We start from the raw sequence: 24,055 nt of genomic DNA, 5'->3' as shown, positions 1-24,055 counted from the left end.
GACATACAAAGGTCACCGCTTGAAGGAGAAGAGTAGGGTTGGTGAAGATCAGCGGTTTGAGCCTCTTAAGTCGAAGGATGGCATCGAGAGACTAAGGATATAAGGTAAACCTCCAAATCAGCGATTTTAAAAGTCCATCGAAATCAGATAAAGCTACAGAGCTGTATGTTCACAGGACAGCCATCTGGAGACAAGAGATGCCAGGCGCAATCTTGATAAAGGCAGAGCCAAAAGAACACAGACGTTAAGGAGCTCTTCAAGGGTCACATCTGCCAGAAATACCGGTTTAGGTTTTTATATGGGAGAAATTAATCCCTGGGTCATTATTCTGGGAAGCTGTCTTCTAACTGCTGTGTCTTTATGTAAACGGAATTTGCATAGTCCATGCTGCTTTGGTGGCGGAAAGTCAGCAGCTGTGGGGGGTGAACACTGTCTTTGTAATGAGTAGTAGCAATGGGACTGGCACCACAAAGAGATATTTTAACAGCACCAAAGGAGAGGGTGAGAGTAAGAGGATCCACAGTGGGGAGGAAAATCAGCTGTAATTACCCTGACTGTTGGGAGAACGTAAGGGCTTCATCTATCCATCACTGTACAACAAACTGTCCTGAAAAGCTTGGTGGTGAAAACAATGAAAATATTTACTTTGTTCATAAATATGACAATTGAAAGGACTTAGGTTAGAAGAACTGCCTGCAGGGAGAGGGATTAGGGAGAAAGGAGGAGGAGAGAGGAGGAAGAATGAGAGAGGAGAGGCAAGAGGAGGGAAAGAGGGGAGGGGGAGGAGAGAGGAGAGAGGTGGATGAGAGACAGATGAGGGCAGAGAGAAGGAGCAGAGGGAAGAAGAAGAGGAAAAGGAGTAAGAGAAGGAAGAGTAAAAAGGGAGAGAAAGGGCAGAGGAAAGGGGAAGGAGAGGAAAGGGAGAGAGAAAGGATGAAGGAAAGATGAAGGAAGAGAGAAGGAGTAATAAACAGGAGGAGGAGGAGGGAGTGAGGGAGGCAGAGGAGCAAGAAGAGGGCTCTGTCCCTAGCCTGAGAGTCACCCAATATCACTTTTGCCATATTCTATTCATTAGAAGAAACATTTGCCTAAAGTTGGTCCATATTCAAGAGAGGGTGAAATCGAGTTTACATTTTAATTTGAAAAGTGTCAAGCTTTGGACTTGGTTTAAGTACACTGCAATGAGAGTTACTCCATCAAAGGTTGTCAGAAGTAACCTTACACATGCAATAAGTGGAGAAGATCATTGGCCAGTATTTGATCATATGCCTACCTGTAGCTGTATAGAACCTGGAAAAGGTTGTTGCTGTTCTGAATACCTATCTGTCCAGAAGAACAATCTCTTAGTATATGGAAGGGAAAAACAAAGGCAGAAGATGTAACTTAGTTGGCAGAATGCTTGCCTGGCATACTAGAAGTCCTGAGTTCCAGCCCCAGCACTCAGCAACACATAAAATTGTGGTGGTACCTGCAATCCCGGCCTCAGGAGATGATGGTAGGAGGACTATAAATTCAAGGTCATTCTAAGCTCTATATTGAGTTTGAAGCCAGCCTGGGACACATGAAACACTCTCTCAAGAAAACAAAAATGGAAAAAAAAAAAGAAAGAAAACAAAAATGGAATGTGGTTGGGGATAAACATTTGGTAACGGCTAGCTCTCTTCATAACATTTATTCATATCTTCTTCCCTGTAAATGGGCAGAGATAGGTAAGGAGTAGTATTTGTCTAATGCTTAACTCTATGGAGCTCCGTACACTGCTTGGTCTGTAAACTTTTGAGAAGTGTAGACTTAAGGTTTACTTAAACTAGAGACTGGATGCTGGAGAGATCTCAGCAATTAAGAACACTGACTGCTCTTCCAAAGGTCCTGAGTTCAATTCCCAGCAACCATAAGGTGGCTTACAATCTGTAATGGGATCTGATGCCCTCTTCTGGTGCCTCTGAAGAGAGTGGCAGTGTACTCACATACATTAAATAAATAAATCTTTAAACTAGAGATTGTTATTACAAAGTGAGAATCAGGCCCTAGACCGCCCCCCCTCCCCGTGCTCAATCTTATAGATAATAGTTAGCGATCTTTTAGGTGCACACTCGATGAAAACCTAACATTTCACCACCCACTATCTCAACCCTTCTAGCTTGTTCTGCAAGAGAGGCGTGCTTCCAAAATACAAAAATAAAAGGTAGTTTGTTTTCTATACTTCTTGTTAGGGTAGTTTTCAGAGCAGGATGTAGTTGAAGAAAGGCTCAAGACTGTGGCCCATCTACCCTTACATTGCCTTTGAGGACAGAGATTATATATCAGCAGTTAAAGCCAAAACGTTTGTCCATAGGGCTGCAGTTACCTCTCTTTTGCTTTCTTCGTTTTAGCTCTCAGGGCTTCATCCAGAAAATGGAAACACTTCGTTTTGCAAAGCTAAAGCCACGAGTGCCTAGCACAACCATGAGCTAAAGTCAAACTTTTCTTTCTTTCTTATTTAAGCTTTACTTTCTGTAGGCTTTATAGAACAAACAACATTTTTATTTAATTGGTCTTTCAATAATAACTTGCAACTCTCTACTCCAAACACCTAGGCAACAGTCCCCAATTCCCCAGCTGCCACAAAACGCAACGCCCTTCACGACCTCGCACGACGCAGCGACCAGAAAGCCTCTGCCTCTCGGGCCAATCGCGCTGCTCCTCGGAGATGACGCGATGCTGTTGCGCACGCGCAGGGTGGGGAGACCTTGGATAAGTCTACTAGGCGTTCTGCGGAGGTGAAAGCCCTGGTGTAGGGACGGGAACGAGGGAAGATGCAGAGCTGGAGTCGTGTGTACTGCTCCTTGGCCAAGGTGAGGGCCGTCTGCGTGGCGGTGATGCTAGACTACAGGCTCAGAGACACCCGCTTGCGGGCCCGGACGCCGCCGCGGCCCCGCCTCTATGCCGGTTCTATCCGGCCTCCCGAGGCAACGGGGAGCACAAGCCCTGGCTAGGGAGGGACCTGCTGCGGAATGACTGTCCGCTGCCCCACACGACACTTCCGGGCGCGGGTCGTGGGGCTTGGGCCTTCACCCGTGCACGGGGACGAGTAAATCACCCTTGCCACGCGCGACCTGCCACTTCATACCTTTTGCCTCATCCCAATGACCCGGGGATGGCCTACTTTCGTACGGTGGGTGAGTAACCTTGAGGCCGGACTGGCCCAGACGTGGTCAGCTCCAATGCCCAGTCCTGCGAGTTCCTCCAAGGCTCTCTTCATTCACATCCCTAAACTAGTGCACTCTGCCGTCAGTCAGGCCCTGGGGCTTATATTTTTAATTTAATTCTATCGTCCAAACAACTTTCCCGTTTCACCTGCCAATCAAATTCTGCCAAATTGAATGCATGAGGCTTAGCGGCAGGGTAGCCTGAGAACTTTAGGGACACTACAGAGATGAGACTCTTCACATCTGAATTGTCTATGTCCTTAACGTAACACACAAAATGCTAGCGTTTTAGGGAGAAGGTGAGCTGGGACTGACTCTCAGTACAGACAGTTCTTTGTTCCTCTTTGGCTGGCATGTCTTGATCTCAGGTCACACAGAAGTTGCCTTCAAGTAAAAAACATTGTTGCCTTCCATTGTTTGCTCGCTGTGATAGGAGCTGGAAATTTCTAAGTGGCCCTGGTCTTAGGAAATGGTAGGCACAGGGCTAAGAGAATGTGAGACTATGATGCAATTTGTGAAACTTCCAGAATGTGGGGACACTGCATTGTTGGTACATTTTCCTAGTGTAGTTTTCTGACCATAGGTGGTGGCTCAAGAACATCTTTATAGATGTTATTAAGTGATTACATCTGTTATAATGATTATAGACTGTTAGGAACGTGATTACAAACTTGATTCGTTAGGAAGTATATTACAGATGAAATGAATAGCATTAAATACTCAAATGTATGAACTCACAGTTTCAGGATTTTTATTAAAATACTAAACTGACCCTTGACATTAAAATTTACCTGTGCTTTCTGAAATTTTAATAAACCTGTAAGCCAGTGAGTATATTCTGACTAGGTCTAATATGAGATGGTTCGTTGAATGTTCATAATAATAAGACAGATCTGGCAAGTTAAGATTGTGATAGTTTAATATTATGGACAAAAAAGTGAAATTGAAAAAAAAAAGGTGAAATTGTTAGGATACCCCTTTGTGGCACAGAAAGTCCGCAAGGTATTAAGTGTTTGATACATTTACCCCAGTTGTCATCGACCTTTTAAATTGCATTTATTACTTCCGTACATGCACATGTAGGCATGAGCATGCAAGACAGAGTTCATGTAAGAATGCCAGAAGACAGCTTGTGGAAGTCAGTTCTCTTCCACCATGTGGAACCAGGGAACCAGGGATTGAACTTGGGAAGTCAATCTTGGTGGCAGGAGCCTTTACCCAATGAGCTATTTCACCAGCCTGTTTTTAAAATTATATTTTACTTAACAGGAAAATTTCTTTTGCCTTTTTTTCTATTCTAGAAAGGCCATTTCAATCGGCTGTCTCATGGCCTACAGGGGGCTTCTTCAGTTCCATTAAGAACTTATTCAGATCAACCAAGTAAGTACTTGATACTGCAGTCTTCAGTCAGATTAGCTGACAGTTCTTTCACAATTTTCTGTAAAGGAAAGTGAACATTAGAGTAGCTGTTCATCTGTGCTCAAGTTAATCTATGTGCCTGTTTACTGTTGATTGAATGCCTGTATGTTACAAGAGGTAAACATAGCCAAGCCCATTCTTAGGACAGAGGCTGGTATTAAAGGGCAGACAGAACATAGGTAACATAAGTGGAGAAGAAACTGAAAATTAAAGCAGGTTACTTGGAGGCTGGGAAAGGATGTGAGGAAAGCCTTTTGAGGAGATGGCGTCTCCTCAGAGGGAGTGAGGGTATAAAAGGTGCTTCAGTGACAAAGGTCTCAGATGAACCTTAATTTGGGAACCTCCAGGAAAAGCCAGAAGACGAGGTGGCTGTGCAAAGTCCCAAGAAATAAAATCAGAGCGGTTAAGGGGATCAGATCATGAAGGCTTTCTAGGCCAGACAGTGTGGATTTTCCTTCACTGGTGATGGAGAAGCACGGGTGGCTTTTGAGTTGAGCAATTTTGCATATTACAGCTTTTAAGAATTAATTTTGTCCACTGAGTCAGATTGTGCTGGTTGTTTCAAAGCTGTGATGATGATTTTCGAAATCTTGCATGAAATTCTTTAAGACTACCATTATGTACATAAAAGGGAGCTGTGAGGTATATAATTTTCTTAATGCTTTCTTGAACTTTTGAATTTTCTATAAAAGATATGTTTTGTTTTTCTTTAAGCACTTGGAATGGGTAAATGGGTTTTTGATAAGGTATTTAACTTACAAAAAATGGAAGTCATCTATTTACTGTACCCCTTAAAATTTAAAAGTATTTTACTCTTTAATTTTGATCTGTGTTGTGTGTATGTTTAAGTGTATGAGTACCTGGGTGGAGATCAGAGAACAGCCTTGGGTGTCATGTAAAAGAATGTTATGCTATATCCAGAACCTTCTATTTTCAGTCTTTGCACAGGCACTTAGATTGTAAGTCATGGAGTGAGTCCGTGCTGGTTAGTTCTTGTCTACTTGATACAACGAGAGTTGCCTGGGAAGAGGGACTTATTTGAGAAATTCTTTCCATCAGCTTGGCCCGTGGGCATGTATGCAGCTTGTCTTCTTGATGGATGATTGATGTGGAAGGGTCCAATCCACTGTAGCAGGTAGCCTGGGCTATATAAAAAAAGCAAGCCAAGCAAGCTAGTAAGCAGCATTCTTCAGGGCTTCTGTTTTAGTTCCTGCATTCAGGTTCTTATATTGGCTTCCCCTGAAGATGAACTCCTTCCCTAAATTGCTTTCAGAAAAACAAACTAGAGACAATTAGCTTTAATCAAGGGGTTTGGGTGTCTCTTGACATGGTTGAATTGTAAATATAAACTTAGTATAATTTTAGGGTACATAAAATAGCAGTAACTTTATATACTTAACATGTAGCTGAATTATTTACTTAATCGCTTTTCCTTTCAAAGCTAGAAGCTTTAAGTGGGCAAAAACTGATATTTCTTTAGTACCTAAGATGTCAGTAGGTCCTCCCTGCATGCTTTACTGAATAAAAATACTGAGGTTCTGTCCGTTTTAGTTACTATATCACAGAATATCCAGTATGGTCACCATACAAAACAGTATCAGCTAAAATGCCAGTACTGTTATCTGACATATGCAGGGCTTAGTTTTGTTCCAGACAGTCTTAAATTCTCATATCTGCCCTACTTTGGCCATACCTCTTTGTTAGCTTTCCTGTACTATGAATAGAGAAGCCCTTAGAGAAGTAGGAATGCTTTTGACACTTGACCCACTGTTTTTATTCTGCGTTCATACAAGTGTATTGGCTGACCAGCTTGAGGAACTCAAAGCTTGTGATGGGGTGTCTGTTATAACACCTAGGAGATGTTTGAATACCCTTATAAAGCACATTCATCAGGCTGTGCGAGGTCTTGTTCCTGTTGATAAGGAAGGAGCTTATGGTTCACAGCAGACAGATGTGTGTCAGTCACATCAGTCCCTCACTCACTGTCTTATCATGTTCATTATTCCAGTGAGTATTAGTTACTGTCCTGTGCTGAGTTCTTTGGCTAGCTGCTTGGATATAGCAGTGATCTAAACAGACAAAACTAGCTTCTTTGGATTTCACAGCCTTCCTGAAGAAGACAAACATCCAGCAGATACTTGTAATCACGATACACAGTCCAGTGGCTGAGGAGAGGGATTTATGAACTCTGTGTGGATAGGGGATGGTTACATAATTCTTTCTTGAGGATGTTGTGTTTGTATGTGTAATGACTGTTGTTAATTGTTAACTTGCCTGCAACTGGAGTCACCTAGGAGAAAAGTCTGGGGATTTACCCACGAGATTAAGTTAGCCTTTGAAGATCTCTTGATTACATTAGTTGATTGGAAAAGTTCATTTTAACTGTGGAGGGGAATTACTCCCTGGGAAGGGAATCGTAGACTATGAAATAGAGAAAGTGAGCTAAGCTCTGCTTGCTGTTCATGGGTGTGATGTCCTCTGCTTCTTCAAGCTCCTGCTATCCCCAGCATGATGGACTTAGAGTACCTGAACTGTGATCCCAAATAAACCCTTCTTTAACGTTGCTGTGCTTTGTCACAGCAACAAGAAAAGAAACCCAGACATTGTCTGAAGAGGGACTGATGGAAGTGGGTGACTATTGTAATGTGGAAAGAAGCACAGTCTATTTAAACTACTAAAAAAGTCATAGGGCCGACACATTGAAGGTTGAGAGTTGGTTTCTCAAACAGGAAGTGTGGAGTCAGGAAGGCATTTTAAGCAGAGCCTTCAGAGGGATATTTATTTTAAACATCATTGCGGTACAGGTTGGGCTTTGGGTAACTTTACTTTTCTCTGATCAGAGTATAAGAGGCAAGGTAGTTATCGTGTGCATATATGTTTCAAGAGCTTAGTGTTGGACTGAAAATGCATGCTGTCAGTATGTAGTTTTAGATAATGAAACTATATATATATATATATATATATATACATATATATATATCGAGAGAGGGGGGGCGGCTAGTATAATTCCATGCATAACTACTGAAGCTTGGTATTGATGGTATGCAGAATGGGTTGGGAGATGAGATTGGAGGAAAAATGCAGGTGCTATCCTGGTAAGGTGGAGTTGTTTGAGTAACAGACAAGGGTGGATTAATGAAGACTGAAAAAATTAGATCTGAGCTGATTTGTCAGATCTGGCACAAACAGCAGTGTAGGCTGTTGCCAGTATGGGACTGAGGCTGGATGCTCATTCTCTAAAGTATGGCCTAACAGAACCTGGGGGCAGATCTAAGGAGGAAAGCAGCGTTTCCTGAGCTTAGTAGGCACCCAGCACCTTCTGAGGTTCTTGACATGTGTTTTCTTTGGCTATTAACAACTTTGGACTGTAGACATCATCACTATGTGGATAACATGTCGTATTTATGCTCAAATAACTGACATTTTTTTTTTGCTTAAGTACAGTTATGATTGGAACTTATGTCATATACAATTAAGGTTGTATAGTTACTAAATAGATTTGTTTAAATCCTTATTTTATTCATAAAGATTAAAAGTTTTTAAGATTATGATCAGAAAGTGAATTGTTTCAATTTAAGATTTCAGATAATGAGCACTTTTCGATAAGAATGAGTATAGCATATTTATGGGAGAAGTTTGCAAAATAGCTTGGAGATTAAGGCTAGTGACAGTTTAAACCATTTTCAGTCCCCAACATTCTGTATTATGACTAAAAGGAAGGTGTGTGTGTGTGTGTGTGTGTGTGTGTGTGTGTGTGTGTGTTTGAAGATGAGGGGCTAAAGTGAAGTAGGTCAAATTATTCACCCAAGGTCACCTTGTTGGTGGTTTAAAGCTTTGTTCTTTGGGATTTTAATATATGAAGGCTGAAACTAAAGAATGGGATTGTATTAAATAAAAGGAAGAGTACCAGAGGCAGAGTCAGAAAGCTTGGTTTGACTCTGCTGTTTAATGACTAGATAGTTTAGACTAGTCAGTTCATTTCTGAACCTTTTGTTTCTTCTTATAAATGTTATGTGTATGTCATCCTCGTCCTCCTCATGGTACAGGAGAGTTATGTCATCTGATATATGATAACCAGTAAGTAGCAGCTGGATATAGGGTTCATGTTCTAGGACTTAGTTGTATTTACATATCTTATGATGACTAGAAGATAAAAGTGGGATTTCAAATTTTGACCCTTTTTTAGTAGCATCAGAACACATCAGGTCTCTTACACAATAATGCTGCGGTGAACATGCCGATTATTTGAAATGCTTTGGTTAATGACTAATTTACCATTTTATATCAATCTGTTCTCGTTACAGTTGATGCTGATGTGACAGTGATAGGTTCTGGTCCTGGAGGATATGTTGCTGCCATCAAAGCTGCCCAGTTAGGCTTTAAGGTAAGATAGATGCAAAGTGGAGTGGAGGTTGCTTTGTTTTATTATGGGTCAAGTTAGTTTTAGTTACAAAATACTTTGCAGGTAAAAGCATGGGAAATAATTTTATATATATCTTTTTTCTTTGTATTTGGTTGTTTTATATGCATCCATGTATGTTTGTGCACTGTATGCATATAGTGCCTAACGTGAGGCCAGAAGGTGGTGTCAGGTCCTTTGGGACTGGAGTTACAGACAATTGTGCATTGCCATGTGAATGCTCAGAATTGAACCTAGGTCCTTTGGAAGAGCTGCTACTTCTCTTAACCAACTGAGCCACCTCTCCAGCTCAGGAAATTATTTTTTTAACTATTGACTATTTGTAAACCTGAAATTGATAGGCTTGATTCTAGTCTCCTAGTATAGAAAAGCCAGCTATTGGGGCTGGAGAGATGGCTCAGTGGTTAAGAGCACTGACTGCTCTTCCAGAGGTACTGAGTTCAAATCCCAGCAACCACATGGTGGCTCACAACCATTTGTAATGGGATCCGACGCCTTCTTCTGGTGTGTCTTAAGACAGCTACAGTGTACTCACATGCATAAAATAAATAAATAAATCTTTAAAAAAAAAAAAAAGAAAAGAAAAGCCAGTTATTTTCTTCTGAAATACTTCATTTTGGTTTGTAAATACATTTTATATAACAGTGTTAAGAGTAAAACACATATATTGATGTTGGACAGAATTCTTTTTAATAATTCAGTCTAGAGGTAGCCTAGTTTTTATTATTCAGATGATAGAATTCAGAGTTCTTTTTTAAAAAACTTTTTATTGATTCTAAATGGATTTTACATCATGTACCCCAATCCCACTCATCTCTCTGTCCCCCCTCTGCCCTTGCAACCTCCCCCTAAAAGAAATTGAAAAAGAAGAAAAAAAGAAAAAGAAAAACATACTGTGGAAGCTGTAGTGTGTCACAGTGTGTCCCACAGTATACCCTTCTGTCCACACATCTTCACTTGCAGATGATCATTGCAATGAGTTATCGGTCTGGTTCAAGGCCTCTGGCTTCTGCTACACTCTATACCAGAACCTCACCAAGACTCCTCTCAGATATCCTGTTGTTGCCCTGTGTCACTGAGATCCTGCAGCTTTGGATCTGCAGGATTGGCCCTCAGAGTGTGCTTTGAGTCTGAAAACACAGAAGTTGAGACGCTTGCTGTGCAGAGCAATTAAGACATGTATTTGGGATCTTAGTGAAGTGAAACATGCATGTTACCTGTTACTAAATAATGCTGTCTTTGATTGTAGACAGTCTGCATTGAGAAGAATGAAACACTAGGAGGAACATGCTTGAATGTTGGTTGTATTCCTTCAAAGGTGAGCATGTGTTTCAAACACTGCAGACATTGCTTTTGATTAGCTGCTGACGGCAGAGGTTGCCTGAGACCGACTTAGTAATCTAATGCAGTTCCTCATAAAGAATCCGAATGTGTTATAAGACTTTTCCTGTGTAGACCTTGTATGCTGTGACCGTCTAGAATGTCATATACTCTGGAAACTTTCCTGTCCTAGACTCCAGTGTTTTAGTTTTGTTTTTGTTTCCTCTTTAGCTTTCCATTGCACTGAAAAGATAATTAGGAAAATTGTTGTTTTTAAAGTTCTTTCCTGTGAAAACAGGTCTCTTTCAACCTGCCACCTTGAAATGTGTTCTTACTGTTTTATTTTTAAAGAAAATAGCTTCGTTTTGTTTTTTATTCTTGTCTATATTTTATGTCAGTATTATTTATCTTAGGTTAATTGTGAGAGAAGGAAAGATGAATCTATATGGTAGTGTGTACTATTTTAAATAGAAATGTCATTTGGTAAGTGCTTTCTTGTTACAGCCTGTTTATGAGTATTTGGTAAATTTGCCTTACTTCTTTTAGGCTTTATTAAATAATTCTCATTATTACCATTTGGCCCATGGAAAAGATTTTGCATCTAGGGGAATTGAAAGTAAGTATACTTTTTATAGTTAGTACCATACGTGCTTGACTCTTCTTGCTAAATACTGATGTGTGTGAACGATGTTTATTTAAGGATACGTGAGATAAAAATCTTGAAATTTGGAGAGGTTTACATAGGAATGTCTAGTTCAGATTTCTACCATGACAGCTTCTATGCCTTTGCAAGTTTTTACCTAAGTTCTGTTTTTTGGGTGTCAGTGAAGACTCAGTGTTTTATATCCCTCACAACTGCCTAGATTCCTAATTGCTGTGCTGTTGTCAGGTAAGACCGGAAGGAGGATAGCAGCCACCTGAGTTGTGGAAAGAGCAGAGAGAGGGAGCGGGAACAGGGAGAGGCTCCATGAGAAGACCATTCATAACATTTGCATGGAATCTGTATTGTCTTCAGCCACCATGTTTTGGAGGGACTGTTTTTATCCTTTTCCCCTGTCGTATTTGAAAGACACTTACATAAGACGGACTTAATGCATTTGTGGCATTATTTTACAGCAGTAGGTTTCTGAAAGAGGCTGTGTAAGCAGCCCAGTCAGCGTGTAGATGGTGTGTCTGCCTTACAGCAAGTATGTCACACTCTGTGACAGTACCCTGCTGTTAGAAGACATTGCAGTGTCAGGAGACATGCAGTGTAGGCAAGCCTTACCTGTTAGCTTGGCGACTTTTGTCAGTCAGAAATGTCTAAGAGTCTGTCTGTGTGTTGGCCTCATGGACTGATTGCTGTCTTCTTCTGCAGTTCTGTTGGTTGGTTACATTGTTGCTCTAGTGTTCTGAGTTAAATGAATTTAAAATCTAGTTGATTAAACTAAACTTATTAAGTTTTTTTGTATTGTGGAATGTTTAAATAGATCCTTAATTGTTTTTGTTTCATGAAATTTTAACCTTTGTTTTTATTTATAATTTCAGGTGAATGTTCTACTTTGCCATTTTTATTTTATCTATCTTCCAAACTATAACCATCATGAAGTGTTTGTAGACTGTGCTACAGTAGAATAGGATATTTCTATTTTGGACTGTATTTTTGGCACAGATGCACATTTAACCGTGCTTGATAATTTCTGTTACCGTGACCTGATGATGTGGCTTTGCTGGGTGTGGCTATGACAGTCACTAAGTTTTAGAAGTTAATGCTATCTTTTTCATAGTTTTATCAACATTGAGATGAATATTTTCAGATCTTGGTAACTATCACATATTACTCTCAGAGTTTAAATAATAAAAAGACTTATTTAACAAATTACAGTACCAGAAGTTCGCTTGAATTTAGAGAAGATGATGGAGCAGAAGCGTTCTGCAGTAAAAGCATTAACAGGGGGAATTGCCCACTTATTCAAACAAAATAAGGTTGGTGTTCAGTGCTCAGATTTCTGTTTTATTTTACATATACATGAAATAGTTGTTTTGTGCTAATAGCCATATTTTATGATCTTGGCCTGCTGTGGGATATTGACTTAATTTAAAATAGTACTAAAACATTTAAAAAGTAATGTAATGCATTTATTATTATACAAACCCTACAAAGAGTAAAAGCCAAAAGAAAATCCAAAATAACACTACCCTGAGAAACAGATGTCCCTGAGATAGTATTTTGACTGCTACATGCATTGTATATTTTAAAGGAAACATTTCATGTTCTGTGTTACCTAGAGTATTGTTCCTGTTACTCTTATCAGAAAAACATTTAAACATTGTGAATTTGTAAATATTGCTTTATAAAGGTTGTTCATGTCAATGGATTTGGAAAGATAACTGGCAAGAATCAGGTTACAGCTACAACGGCCGATGGCAGCACTCAGGTTATTGGTACCAAAAACATCCTTATAGCTACGGGCTCAGAAGTTACTCCTTTTCCCGGAATCACGGTATTTATGCTTTCTAATTCATCTCTTACAACCTTCCTTATAAAACAGGGTTTTATAAATTTATCCTGTTTATCAATGTTGACTAAAACACTAATTTGGCAGCCATTTATCATTGCAGTTATTTCTCATTATTTTGCAGTGATTATGATAAGATATAGAACACTTTATAATATATTTGAGTTCACATTAAGGTAAGCTAGGCACGGTGGTGAGTGTCTGTAATCCCAGGATTTGGGAAGCAGAAGCAGGAAGTTTGTTATACGGTCAGTGGTTAACAGGTTTGGAGCCAGGACTGCACAGGAAGACTGTCTCAGAAAAAGCTGGTGAGAGCCGGGCTGATAAAGTACTTGCTGTCCACCTGTGTGAGCACTGGGCATGGTGGGATGGACCTGTACTCCTAGCACAGCTGCTGAAGGATGGCTAAGGTTGACTTTGTGCTTCCACACATGTAAACACATATACACACTTACACAACAACAGTAAAACACAACATAACACAGAGTTAAAATTAACCATTTTAATTTGGAAGGTCGAATGGTAAAATTTCAGAGTAGCATTTTGAGTGAGAGCTAAAGAAATTGTGATATATCTATAGATAACATTAAGCAAATAAATGACATAAAATTTTATTGGATAAGACCAAAATAATAACACACTAGGTTTCCACAAGTAATTCTGATTGTTGTTTTTTCTTTTTTTATAGATTGATGAAGACACTATAGTGTCGTCTACGGGAGCTTTATCCTTAAAAAAAGTTCCAGAGAAGTTGGTTGTTATTGGTGCAGGAGTAATCGGTGTGGAATTGGTTAAGTGTGATCTTCCTTTTATTGCTGCTGTGGGGTTGAAAGGGACTTAAAACTCTTCTTGGAGGCCAGAAAGATAGCTCAATGGTTAGCAGCAGTACTGTTTTATCAGGGGACTCAGGTTCAGTTCCCAGCACCCATATCAAACTTCTCCGAATCACCTGAGCCCCAGGAGCTCGCCACCTGTACCCACATACCCGTCACATACCCACATGCTGCAAAGAAGTAAAGAGAATCTCTCTTTGAAAAAAGAGACAAGATTGAGACAGTTTCAGGTAGTATGTAAAAAGGAGAGATAGCTCAGTGCCTAAGAGTACTGGCTGCTCTTGCAGAGGACCAGGTAAAGTTCCCAGCACCCACAGTGATTTTCAACGCTCCATAGCTCCAGTTCTAGGGAGTCTGTACCCTCTTCTGGCTCTGAGGACACCAGGCATGTACATGGTGCCCAGACTCCATCAGACGAACACCCATCTATATAAAATAGAAATAAGTCTTAAAGCAAAAAAAAATTAAAATAAAAATTGGTCTTAAAGCAAAACAAAACAAAAACCCTACTTGTATTACATGATTTTTTTGTGTAACATTTCAGGTCAGTCAGTATTGAGTTCTGCTTAAGTCTTACAGCAATAACAAATACATCTTTTCTTCCAACATAACATATTTAGGTAAATCATTAGTCTTTAGTATGCCCTTTGTTTTATAGTCTGCTACAAGGTTCTTGTTAAAGTCACAGCCCTCGTCATGAACCTCAGCCTGGCTGAAGACCTTTATTTCCCTAGCTGAGTACTGGTCTCTTCCAGGGCTGCTTAACTCCCCACTCACATTCTACCTGACTGGTACGGTGTCTCTCCTCTCCTCACGTGGAGCTTCCTGAGGAACAAGCAGGAGAAAGCATGGACTGGACAGGACTCCCTTGCCTCGTGCTCATGCTTCAGATTTGAAAGTACCTTTGCCTCACAAGTCTTCTTTTGTTCTCCCTGCTATGGGGAGAATATCATTTTCCCTAAGAGTAATGTCTTCACCTACTGTCACTTTATAGCATGTTCGTCTGCCATCACAGTGACTTAGTTCTGTGATGTTTGTTTCTTTTCTTTAAACTCATCTGCTTTCTACCTGCTGTTCTCCCACTCCCTTTTTTTGAGAGAAGGTCTCATACAGCCCTGACTGGCTTAGGACTGGCTATGTAGATTAGATTGGCCTTGAACTTGCAGCAGTCCTCCTGCCTCTGCCACCTAAGCTCCTGTTTATTTTCCTTGTGATTTATAGTTGAACATGCCTGTTTATACCTCGGTGTCTCACATGTTCAGGTGCATTTCCTTACAGACACATGCTTATATTTATGTCAGTAAGCCTTGTGTGAGCCTTTTCCAAGTTACTAATTTCCTTCTTTCTTTTTTCCATCTTATGCTGGATTTACATATACCTTCTGAGTTACCTTTTTTTTTTAAATTGCATATTCAGATTTCTTTCTTTTATTGAGAATTTCTTACACGCTATTATTTTTATAACATCCACCCTCCATTCTTTCCACTCCAGATTTTCCCCTCTCCCTCCTACCACTTTCCCCTGTCACCTTCATATGTTCTCTCTTTTAACTCAGAGTCCATTTAGTGCTGTGTGCATGTGCATGGGGGTAGTGCTATTTACTGGAGCATGGGTAGTTTTTTTGGTACTCTATTCCTGAAGAAAATTTACCTCCCCAGCACATCAATTGCTAGTACCTTCTCATCTAGAGGTGGGACTTTCTTTTTTTTTTTTTTTTTTTTGGTTCTTTTTTTCGGAGCTGGGGACCGAACCCAGGGCCTTGCGCTTCCTAGGTAAGCGCTCTACCACTGAGCTAAATCCCCAGCCCCGAGGTGGGACTTTCTTAGTCCCTCCCTGTCCTTGCTAAGATATTGGTGGTCTTAATCTTGTACAGATCTTACACACGCAGTCACAGCCACTATAGGTTCCTAGTGTGCGGTAGCCCTGTCGTGCCCAGCAAATACTGTCTGTCTGCTGCCTGTGGCTCTTACAGTCTTCCTGCCCCAGTTTCTGCAGTGACTCCTGAGCCCTGGGGAAGGGACATGCTATAGATTAAGAGTTGGGTACTCCATAGCCTCTCATGTTTTCTGAATACTGACCTTTTGTGTTTCTGTATTAGTTACTGTCTACTGCACAAAGAGGCTTCTGGGATGAAGCCAGTGCAAGATCAACATCATACTTCTTTAATCTTAGGACCCTTGTACTTCTCCTCTGCCTTAGACACTCTCGTCTCAGTCACTGCTGTAGTTGGTTTTCTTCACTCCCACGTAAATGTTACTTAGACGGAAGCCTGCAATCATGCTATCTCAGATGGCCCTGGATCTGTTTTCTCCTCTTTCTTATAGCATTTTGTTATCTTCCAGCATGAAGTTTATATATTGTTGACTTCCTCTACCATATTGTAAAGTTTCCAGGGACACACAATTTTGTTTAATAACAGGCCTAATGGTTATAGTGGGCCTGGTTATAGTAGGTAAATGTGGAATAGATGAATGAATAATAGATAATCTTAAATGAGTTTCCTTTTAAACACTAGAGCTTCCCCTAAACATTTGCAAAAGAAGACAATGTTTGAGGTAATTAGTGAATGTTGCTATGGAAACTTAATGTTTTTTTTTCTTAAAAATTAATTTTAGGGTTCAGTTTGGCAAAGACTTGGTGCAGATGTGACAGCGGTTGAATTTTTGGGTCATGTGGGTGGAATTGGAATCGACATGGAGATATCTAAAAATTTTCAACGTATTCTTCAAAAGCAAGGATTTAAGTTTAAGCTGAATACAAAAGTTACTGGTGCCACCAAGAAGTCAGATGGAAAAATTGATGTGTCGTAAGTATGATGCGTTTGTTTTTGGCAAGCCATCCTTGCTTTCAGATTAGCAAATGTAGTCTAGACTTTTTATAACTTAGAGTCATCTTAATGCTGTGTATTACACAGTATTGCCTATCAAATTAGCCAGTTAAAATTTGTGAATTAGTTGATGCTAAAAAAAAAAAAATCTTACCAGATAGTCTCATTGTGATATATATTTTTCATTGTATATATTCATAAAATTTGAAGCCCCTTGCATTTAGAACAATTCATTTAGCATTTTTGTACAGACCATGGGGACTTTGATGATAGTTTACTTTAATTAATAATAAGTATCTGGCATTCATTAAGTATTTACCTAATTAACAAAGTAACTTCACCTTCAGACAGTCGGTAAGAGGCTTGAGCATGGATCTTTCTGAGATCTTTGGTTTTTTTTGAGGTCCAGGGGACCAAACCCTAAAGATGTCATGCACGCTAAGCAAGTTTTCTACCACTAAGCTCCATCTCAGCCGTGAGACTATGTCCTTACCACTGTGTTACACTGCCTGGTTTTATGAGAGTTTAAGATTGAACTTCTAAGAATTTCTATGTTTAATTGTATGACTCATGTGTATAATGAAATAAAGACACTAGAAATGTCATGACTGCTTTCAACTGTTGATGGAGGTTGTGTAACAGTTAACACTGTGTGTTGTCTAGTGTCGAAGCTGCATCTGGTGGGAAAGCTGAAGTCATCACGTGTGATGTACTCTTGGTTTGCATCGGTCGACGGCCCTTTACGCAGAATTTGGGACTAGAAGAGCTTGGAATTGAACTAGATCCCAAAGGTAGAATTCCAGTCAATACCAGATTTCAAACTAAAATTCCAAAGTAAGTTGAATAATTACCTGTTTTCTTTTTAAAAATGTAATATGGGTGATATTTTTAGCTTTCTGTAAAGATATAAAAATGACACATTGTGAGGCAGATGTACAGTAAAGGAATACCTAGCATTTCTATCCTAGTAATTTGATCAAGGTTGTAAAAGTGATAGTAAGGAAGACAGTTTTAATTATTCCTGGTTACTAATAACTTAATCGAAAGTGTTTTATTTGCTAATCAACTACCTATCTTATTTAGAGATAAATTCTGCTCTATGGTCCAGGCTAGTCTTCAACTAGACTCAAGTGATCCTTGTAACTCTCTCAGGCTCTCAAGTGCTGGGCATTTCCAATAATTTTAAATTTATTGTAGATACTGTTTTGAAAATAAGCTTGTTTAAATTAAATATAAGTAATTGAATTTTTCATGGCTCTAAGATTAGATCTTTAGCTCTGGTTTCTAAAGAGCTGCATTTGTTAGACTGTGCTTCTGTGGTATAACTAAATTTCCTTTGCCGTTAGGTTACTGTGTTTCTTTTTTCTGGTAGTATCTTTGCTATTGGAGATGTGGTTGCTGGTCCAATGTTGGCTCACAAAGCAGAAGATGAAGGCATCATCTGTGTGGAAGGAATGGCGGGTGGTGCTGTGCACATTGATTATAATTGTGTGCCTTCAGTGATTTACACACACCCCGAGGTTGCTTGGGTTGGCAAATCAGAAGAACAGTTGAAAGAAGAGGTAATCCTAAGGACAGGCAGATCTCCTCCATCATGGGATCTGAGCTAATGGCACCGGTGGCAAGAAAGTGTCTTTGCCTTTAGTAACTCTGTGAACATTACAGCTGTGTCTGTTTGACTCTGGAATATGGCAAAATGGCGTTTGTGCTTGCTTACATTTCTTCCCACACTAAACTTTATTCTGTGTAGGAATAATGTCTGAACAATGACTTTTGTGGGATTTTCTTTCTAAGATTTGGGAGATGATTTCACTAATGGGGACAAACTTACAGAACGCTTAATATATGTTCTCATATGTTCTCCCCAGGGTGTCGAGTTCAAAGTTGGAAAATTCCCATTTGCTGCAAACAGCAGAGCTAAAACAAATGCTGACACAGATGGCATGGTCAAGATTCTTGGACATAAATCCACAGATAGAATACTGGGAGCACATATTCTAGGACCAGTAAGTATTGCAAACTCAGAAACCCCGTAAGACTTCTGGGAGTCATTTAAGAGATTGAATTTGGTACATTGCTGTTTCTAATCTGCTGGTGGTGATTATTGCTGAAGAAAGTGTGAGGGAGAACATTGCTGCGTTGCTCCTAGCAAGGTACCACAACAGCACTTGCACAGTCTTGCCTGCCACATCATCTGCTTGCACACTGCCTAGTGCACCACTAGTGCCAGGAGTGATGGTTAACAGCCTCAGGCTGTTCGGATGATGTCCTGCTGACCCTGCTCCCACTCGCTCTCTCTACACTTCTTTCTGACCTCATCTTTCTGCTCTTCCTCTTTGCTCATTAATTTTTTTAATGTTTATTTTATTTTATGTGTATGGGTGTCTGCCTACACTCATGTCTGAACTACATGCATAAAGAGGCCAGGAGAACTAAAATCAGGGACTAGACAAGGCTGCCCACTCTCTCCCTACTTATTCAATATACTTCTTGAAGTTCTAGCCAGAGCAATCAGACAACAAAAGGAGGTCAAGGGGATACAGATCGGAAAAGAAGAAGTCAAAATATCACTATTTGCAGATGATATGATAGTATATTTACGTGATCCCAAAAGTTCCACCAGAGAACTACTAAAGCTTATAAACAACTTCAGCAAAGTGGCTGGGCATAAAATTAACTCAAATAAATCAGTAGCCTTCCTCTACACAAAAGAGAAACAAGCCGAGAAAGAAATCAGGGAAACGACACCCTTCATAATAGACCCAAATAATATAAAGTACCTCGGTGTGACTTTAACCAAGCAAGTAAAAGATCTGTACAATAAGAACTTCAAGACACTGAAGAAAGAAATTGAAGAAGACCTCAGAAGATGGAAAGATCTCCCATGCTCATGGATTGTCAGGATTAATATAGTAAAAATGGCCATTTTACCAAAAGCGATCTACAGATTCAATGCAATCCCCATCAAAATTCCAATCCAGTTCTTCAAAGAGTTAGACAGAACAATTTGCAAATTCATCTGGAATAACAAAAAACCCAGGATATCTAAAAGTATCCTCAACAATAAAAGGACTTCAGGGGGAATCACTATCCCTGAACTCAAGCAGTATTACAGAGCAATAGTGATAAAAACTGCATGGTATTGGTACAGAGACAGACAGATAGACCAATGGAATAGAATTGAAGACCCAGAAATGAACCCACACACCTATGGTCACTTGATTTTTGACAAAGGAGCCAAAACCATCCAATGGAAAAAAGATAGCATTTTCAGCAAATGGTGCTGGTTCAACTGGAGGGCAACATGTAGAAGAATGCAGATTGATCCATGCTTATCACCCTGTACAAAGCTTAAGTCCAAGTGGATCAAGGACCTCCACATCAAACCAGACACACTCAAACTAATAGAAGAAAAACTAGGGAAGCATCTGGAACATATGGGCACTGGAAAAAATTTCCTGAACAAAACACCAATGGCTTATGCTCTAAGATCAAGAATCGACAAATGGGATCTCATAAAACTGCAAAGCTTCTGTAAGGCAAAGGACACTGTGGTTAGGACAAAACGGCAACCAACAGATTGGGAAAATATCTTTACCAGTCCTACAACAGATAGAGGGCTTATATCCAAAATATACAAAGAACTCAAGAAGTTAGACCGCAGGGAGACAAATAACCCTATTAAAAAATGGGGTTCAGAGCTAAACAAATAATTCACAGCTGAGGAATGCCGAATGGCTGAGAAACACCTAAAGAAATGTTCAACATCTTTAGTCATAAGGGGAATGCAAATCAAAACAACCCTGAGATTTCACCTCACACCAGTGAGAATGGCTAAGATCAAAAACTCAGATGACAGCAGATGCTGGCAAGGATGTGGAGAAAGAGGAACACTCCTCCATTGTTGGTGGGATTGCAGACTGGTACAACCATTCTGGAAATCAGTCTGGAGGTTCCTCAGAAAATTGGACATTGAACTGCCTAAGGATCAGCTATACCTCTCTTGGGCATATACCCAAAAGATGCCCCAACATATAAAAAAGACACGTGCTCCACTATGTTCATAGCAGCCTTATTTATAATAGCCAGAAGCTGGAAAGAACCCAGATGCCCTTCAACAGAGGAATGGATACAGAAAATGTGGTACATCTACACAATGGAATATTACTCAGCTATCAAAAACAACGGCTTTATGAAATTCATAGGCAAATGGTTGGAACTGGAAAATATCATCCTGAATGAGGTAACCCTATCACAGAAAAACACACATGGTATGCACTCATTGATAAGTGGCTATTAGCCCAAATGCTTGAATTACCCTAGATGCCTAGAACAAATGAAACTCAAGACGGATGATCAAAATGTGAATGCTTCACTCCTTCTTTAAAAGGGGAATAAGAATACCCTTGGCAGGGAATAGAGAGGCAAAGATTAAAACAGAGACAGAAGGAACACCCAATCAGAGCCTGCCCCACATGTGGCCCATACATATACAGCCACCCAATTAGACAAGATGGATGAAGCAAAGAAGTGCAGGCCGACAGGAGCCGGATGTAGATCTCTCCTGAGAGACACAGCCAGAATACAGCAAATACAGAGGCGAATGCCAGCAGCAAACCACTGAACTGAGAATAGGACCCCCGTTGAAGGAATCAGAGAAAGAACTGGAAGAGCTTGAAGGGGCTCGAGACCCCATATGTATAACAATGCCAAGCAACCAGAGCTTCCAGGGACTAAGCCACTACCTAAAGACTATACATGGACTGACCCTGGACTCTGACCCCATAGGTAGCAATGAATATCCTAGTAAGAGCACCAGTGGAAGGGGAAGCCCTGGGTCCTGCTAAGACTGAACCCCCAGTGAACTAGACTGTGGGGGGGAGGGCAGCAATGGGGGGAGGGTTGGGAGGGGAACACCCATAAGGAAGGGGAGGGGGGAGGGGGATGTTTGTCCAGAAACCGGGAAAGGGAATAACACTCGAAATGTATATAAGAAATAATCAAGTTAATAATAATTAAAAAAAAAAAAAAAGAGGCCAGGAGAGAGCCTCGGATCCACTGGAACTAGAGTCGTGAGCTACCATGCGGGTGCTGGGAGCCGAACCTGGGTTCTCTACAAGAGCAGCCAGTGCCATCTCTCCAGACCCACTCTTCTTTTCATAGCAGGCCAGGCTTGGTTTATAGTTTGGGGCCTGTACATGTGCATATTGTGCTCGTGGTGTAGACCACTCTGCCTCCAGACTTGTCACCTGAGAGAAGGCTTAGTTAGACATTACTGAGTCTAAAGTCCATGTCCCTGCTGTGCGGTAGAACAGTGAAGTTAACAGTATCTAAGTGCTTGCCGTGACACGCGTTATGACAAAACTCACTGTTCACAGGATTGTGGGAGAGCTGCTATTTTTCAGGCAAGCATAAGTAAAGTGTCTGCAGAGTTCAGGCTTCTCCTCTGCTACATCTTCTGCTAAGTTTTTCTTGACTGGGAAACTTTTGTGACCTTCTTCAACTGTTGTGATAATAGAGGTTTAAGACAAAATGTGAAAGCCTAAAAGCCTGATTTATTATTTTTTTAAAACATAGCATGGAGTTATTTTTGCCTTAAAAACATATTTTTCATTTTCAAGGGTGCTGGAGAAATGGTGAATGAAGCCGCCCTGGCATTGGAATATGGAGCGTCCTGTGAAGACGTAGCTAGAGTCTGCCATGCACATCCGGTAATTATTACCCATGTACTCAGGCTTAAGGGTTACCTGAGTGTTCTTTTGATCTATAACTATTCATGTTTAATTGTCCATTGCTTCCCTTGCAGACCTTATCAGAGGCTTTTAGAGAAGCAAACTTGGCTGCGTCTTTTGGCAAACCAATCAACTTTTAATTAGAAGATTGTTTTTCTTAAAACCTGGAAGATTTTGTCAACATTACAACATTTTGAACAGGATAATCTCCCAGTTCTAAGAATTTGTAGGATGAAATTATGAAACTTCTGGAAGATATTTAGTAGGTTTGAACAGAATGGAATAACCGTGTATACCTGTATTTCAAGTATTTTGTTCCAGTGCATTAATGCAAACAGAAAGCTACATATAGCAGCGTTCTGGAAAGTTTTTGACCCGTTTTCATACGGTCTACGAGATTCGACATTACTGAATTAGTAATCACAGATTTTACCTCTCATTTAGTGGAGGTCAATCTGTTGACAAGGAAGGAGCTGGAGAATACATGTGAACAACTTGAAGAAAACTGGCCAAGTTACTTTAAATTTGGTTTTCATATTGGAAACGAGTCAGTGACTAGAACAAGATTCAAATATGTACAAACAACTTATGTAAATAAAAGTGATTGTCTCTCATTTTATTTAACTTCCAAATTCCTGGCAGTTTACAGGTAGAATTACATGTTTAAACATTGAGGCTATAGGTCTGTAAGTCTAAATGAAGATTCTGTCCACAGAACTATTAAATGTAGACTTATGATTATACCAGGGAATGAAGATACCAAAATAAACATGTCCTAAGTACTTGTTTACTGGTTATTCTGAGTGCGTATTAAGATGATTCTAGTTCTTAACTACCTCTGATTACCTTTTATTTTTAATTGTTCCATCTCTACCACTGAATGTTTTCACATTGTACAGCTGTATTAAGGTATTTTATGGTCATTACCCTTTCATTTGTTTTACATATAACTGTCCAATTTTTAGGCTGTACCTTTAGGAGTGTAAGGGAATCTGTAATGTGCTTTGTTTTCCTATGTAGCTTTCCTTGGTTTAGTAAATGGTCTATTTATGTAGATGAGTATACTGTAGCTGTTTTCAGACACACATCAGATGCCATTAGATGATTGTGAGCCACCATGTAGATGCTGGGAATTGAACTCAGGACCACTTAACCATTGAACCATCTCTGCAGGCACCCCTTTTTAATCTTTTTATCCTTAGTAAATGGTCATTTTTTTGAAAGCATGCTACGAAATTATATTTATTAATATTGTTGAATTCTAAATGTTAAAATGACTATCTCAACAAAGGCAATGAACTAAACGCTAGCACTTTATATATTACATCTAAATTTTCATTTCAATAAGAGGTACTGAATAAATGCCTCCTAACTACTTAAAATATGTGTATTCACTTTACTGCAATTTAAAGGATATAGTTTTAAGCCAAGTGGGAATAATATTGATTCTAACAATATTGTGTAAAGTACAGGCTAAACACTTAGCTATCTGTAAAGAAATAAAAGAAGAGTGACCACTCAGATGCTTTAATATTGTTGCACAACTGGTTCAAAGGGAAGACTTTACTTGTTTCTAGACTTTAATTACCTTTCTACACATCTTTTTTTTTTAAATCAAACAGTTAAATTGGCTCAACTCCAAACCGTTTTTAACAGTTTGCAGCTGAAATTGTTTCTTTAGTTTGTCTATGCCTCAAGTCTGAGTTGGTACTGTGCAGTACCTTCATGGTTTTGTTTTTTTGTTTTGTTCACACCAGGAGGGTTGGTGCTGTATGTGCTAATGTGTCATTAGTGGACGTGAAAACTGTATTTTTAAAA

At 39.8% G+C, this 24,055-nt stretch overlaps 1 protein-coding gene across 5 annotated transcripts; it reads left to right on the top strand.

Moving 5' to 3' along the window:
• Dld (dihydrolipoamide dehydrogenase) lies at nt 1-23,374 on the top strand. 5 transcript variants are annotated; one of them, XM_063261659.1, is made up of 15 exons: nt 1-104; nt 2,577-2,834; nt 4,490-4,568; nt 8,912-8,991; nt 10,277-10,345; nt 10,894-10,963; nt 12,212-12,312; nt 12,687-12,830; nt 13,534-13,635; nt 16,294-16,484; nt 17,169-17,339; nt 17,878-18,067; nt 18,374-18,511; nt 22,127-22,216; nt 22,312-23,019. In XM_063261659.1, the coding sequence occupies exons 2-15, from the start codon at nt 2,796-2,798 to the stop codon at nt 22,375-22,377; spliced, it is 1,530 nt and encodes a 509-aa protein (XP_063117729.1). In that variant the 5' UTR covers nt 1-104; nt 2,577-2,795; the 3' UTR covers nt 22,378-23,019. The 5 variants fall into 5 exon arrangements, with proteins under 5 accessions (XP_063117729.1, NP_955417.1, XP_038967889.1 ...); NM_199385.2 differs by lacking the exon at nt 1-104 and having other exon boundaries at nt 2,713-2,834; nt 22,312-23,374; XM_039111961.1 differs by lacking the exons at nt 1-104; nt 2,577-2,834 and adding an exon at nt 2,841-3,154.
• The last annotated feature ends 681 nt before the right edge of the window (nt 23,375-24,055 follow it).

Source organism: Rattus norvegicus, chromosome 6 (genome assembly GCF_036323735.1).
Source record: "Rattus norvegicus strain BN/NHsdMcwi chromosome 6, GRCr8, whole genome shotgun sequence".
In the NCBI taxonomy this organism is placed as follows: Eukaryota; Metazoa; Chordata; class Mammalia; order Rodentia; family Muridae; genus Rattus; species Rattus norvegicus.
Note: the sequence above shows the minus strand (reverse complement) of the source record. Positions and strands in the feature narration are given on the sequence as shown.

What these genes read in the sequence shown, in the direction of transcription:
- Dld (NM_199385.2), top strand. Translation starts at nt 2,796, where the DNA reads ATGCAGAGCTGGAGTCGTGTGTACTGCTCCTTGGCCAAG. An exon ending in ACTTATTCAAACAAAATAAG is followed by an intron (nt 12,313 to 12,686) that starts GTTGGTGTTCAG and finishes TGCTTTATAAAG; the next exon opens with GTTGTTCATGTCAATGGATT. An exon ending in CTCCTTTTCCCGGAATCACG is followed by an intron (nt 12,831 to 13,533) that starts GTATTTATGCTT and finishes CTTTTTTTATAG; the next exon opens with ATTGATGAAGACACTATAGT.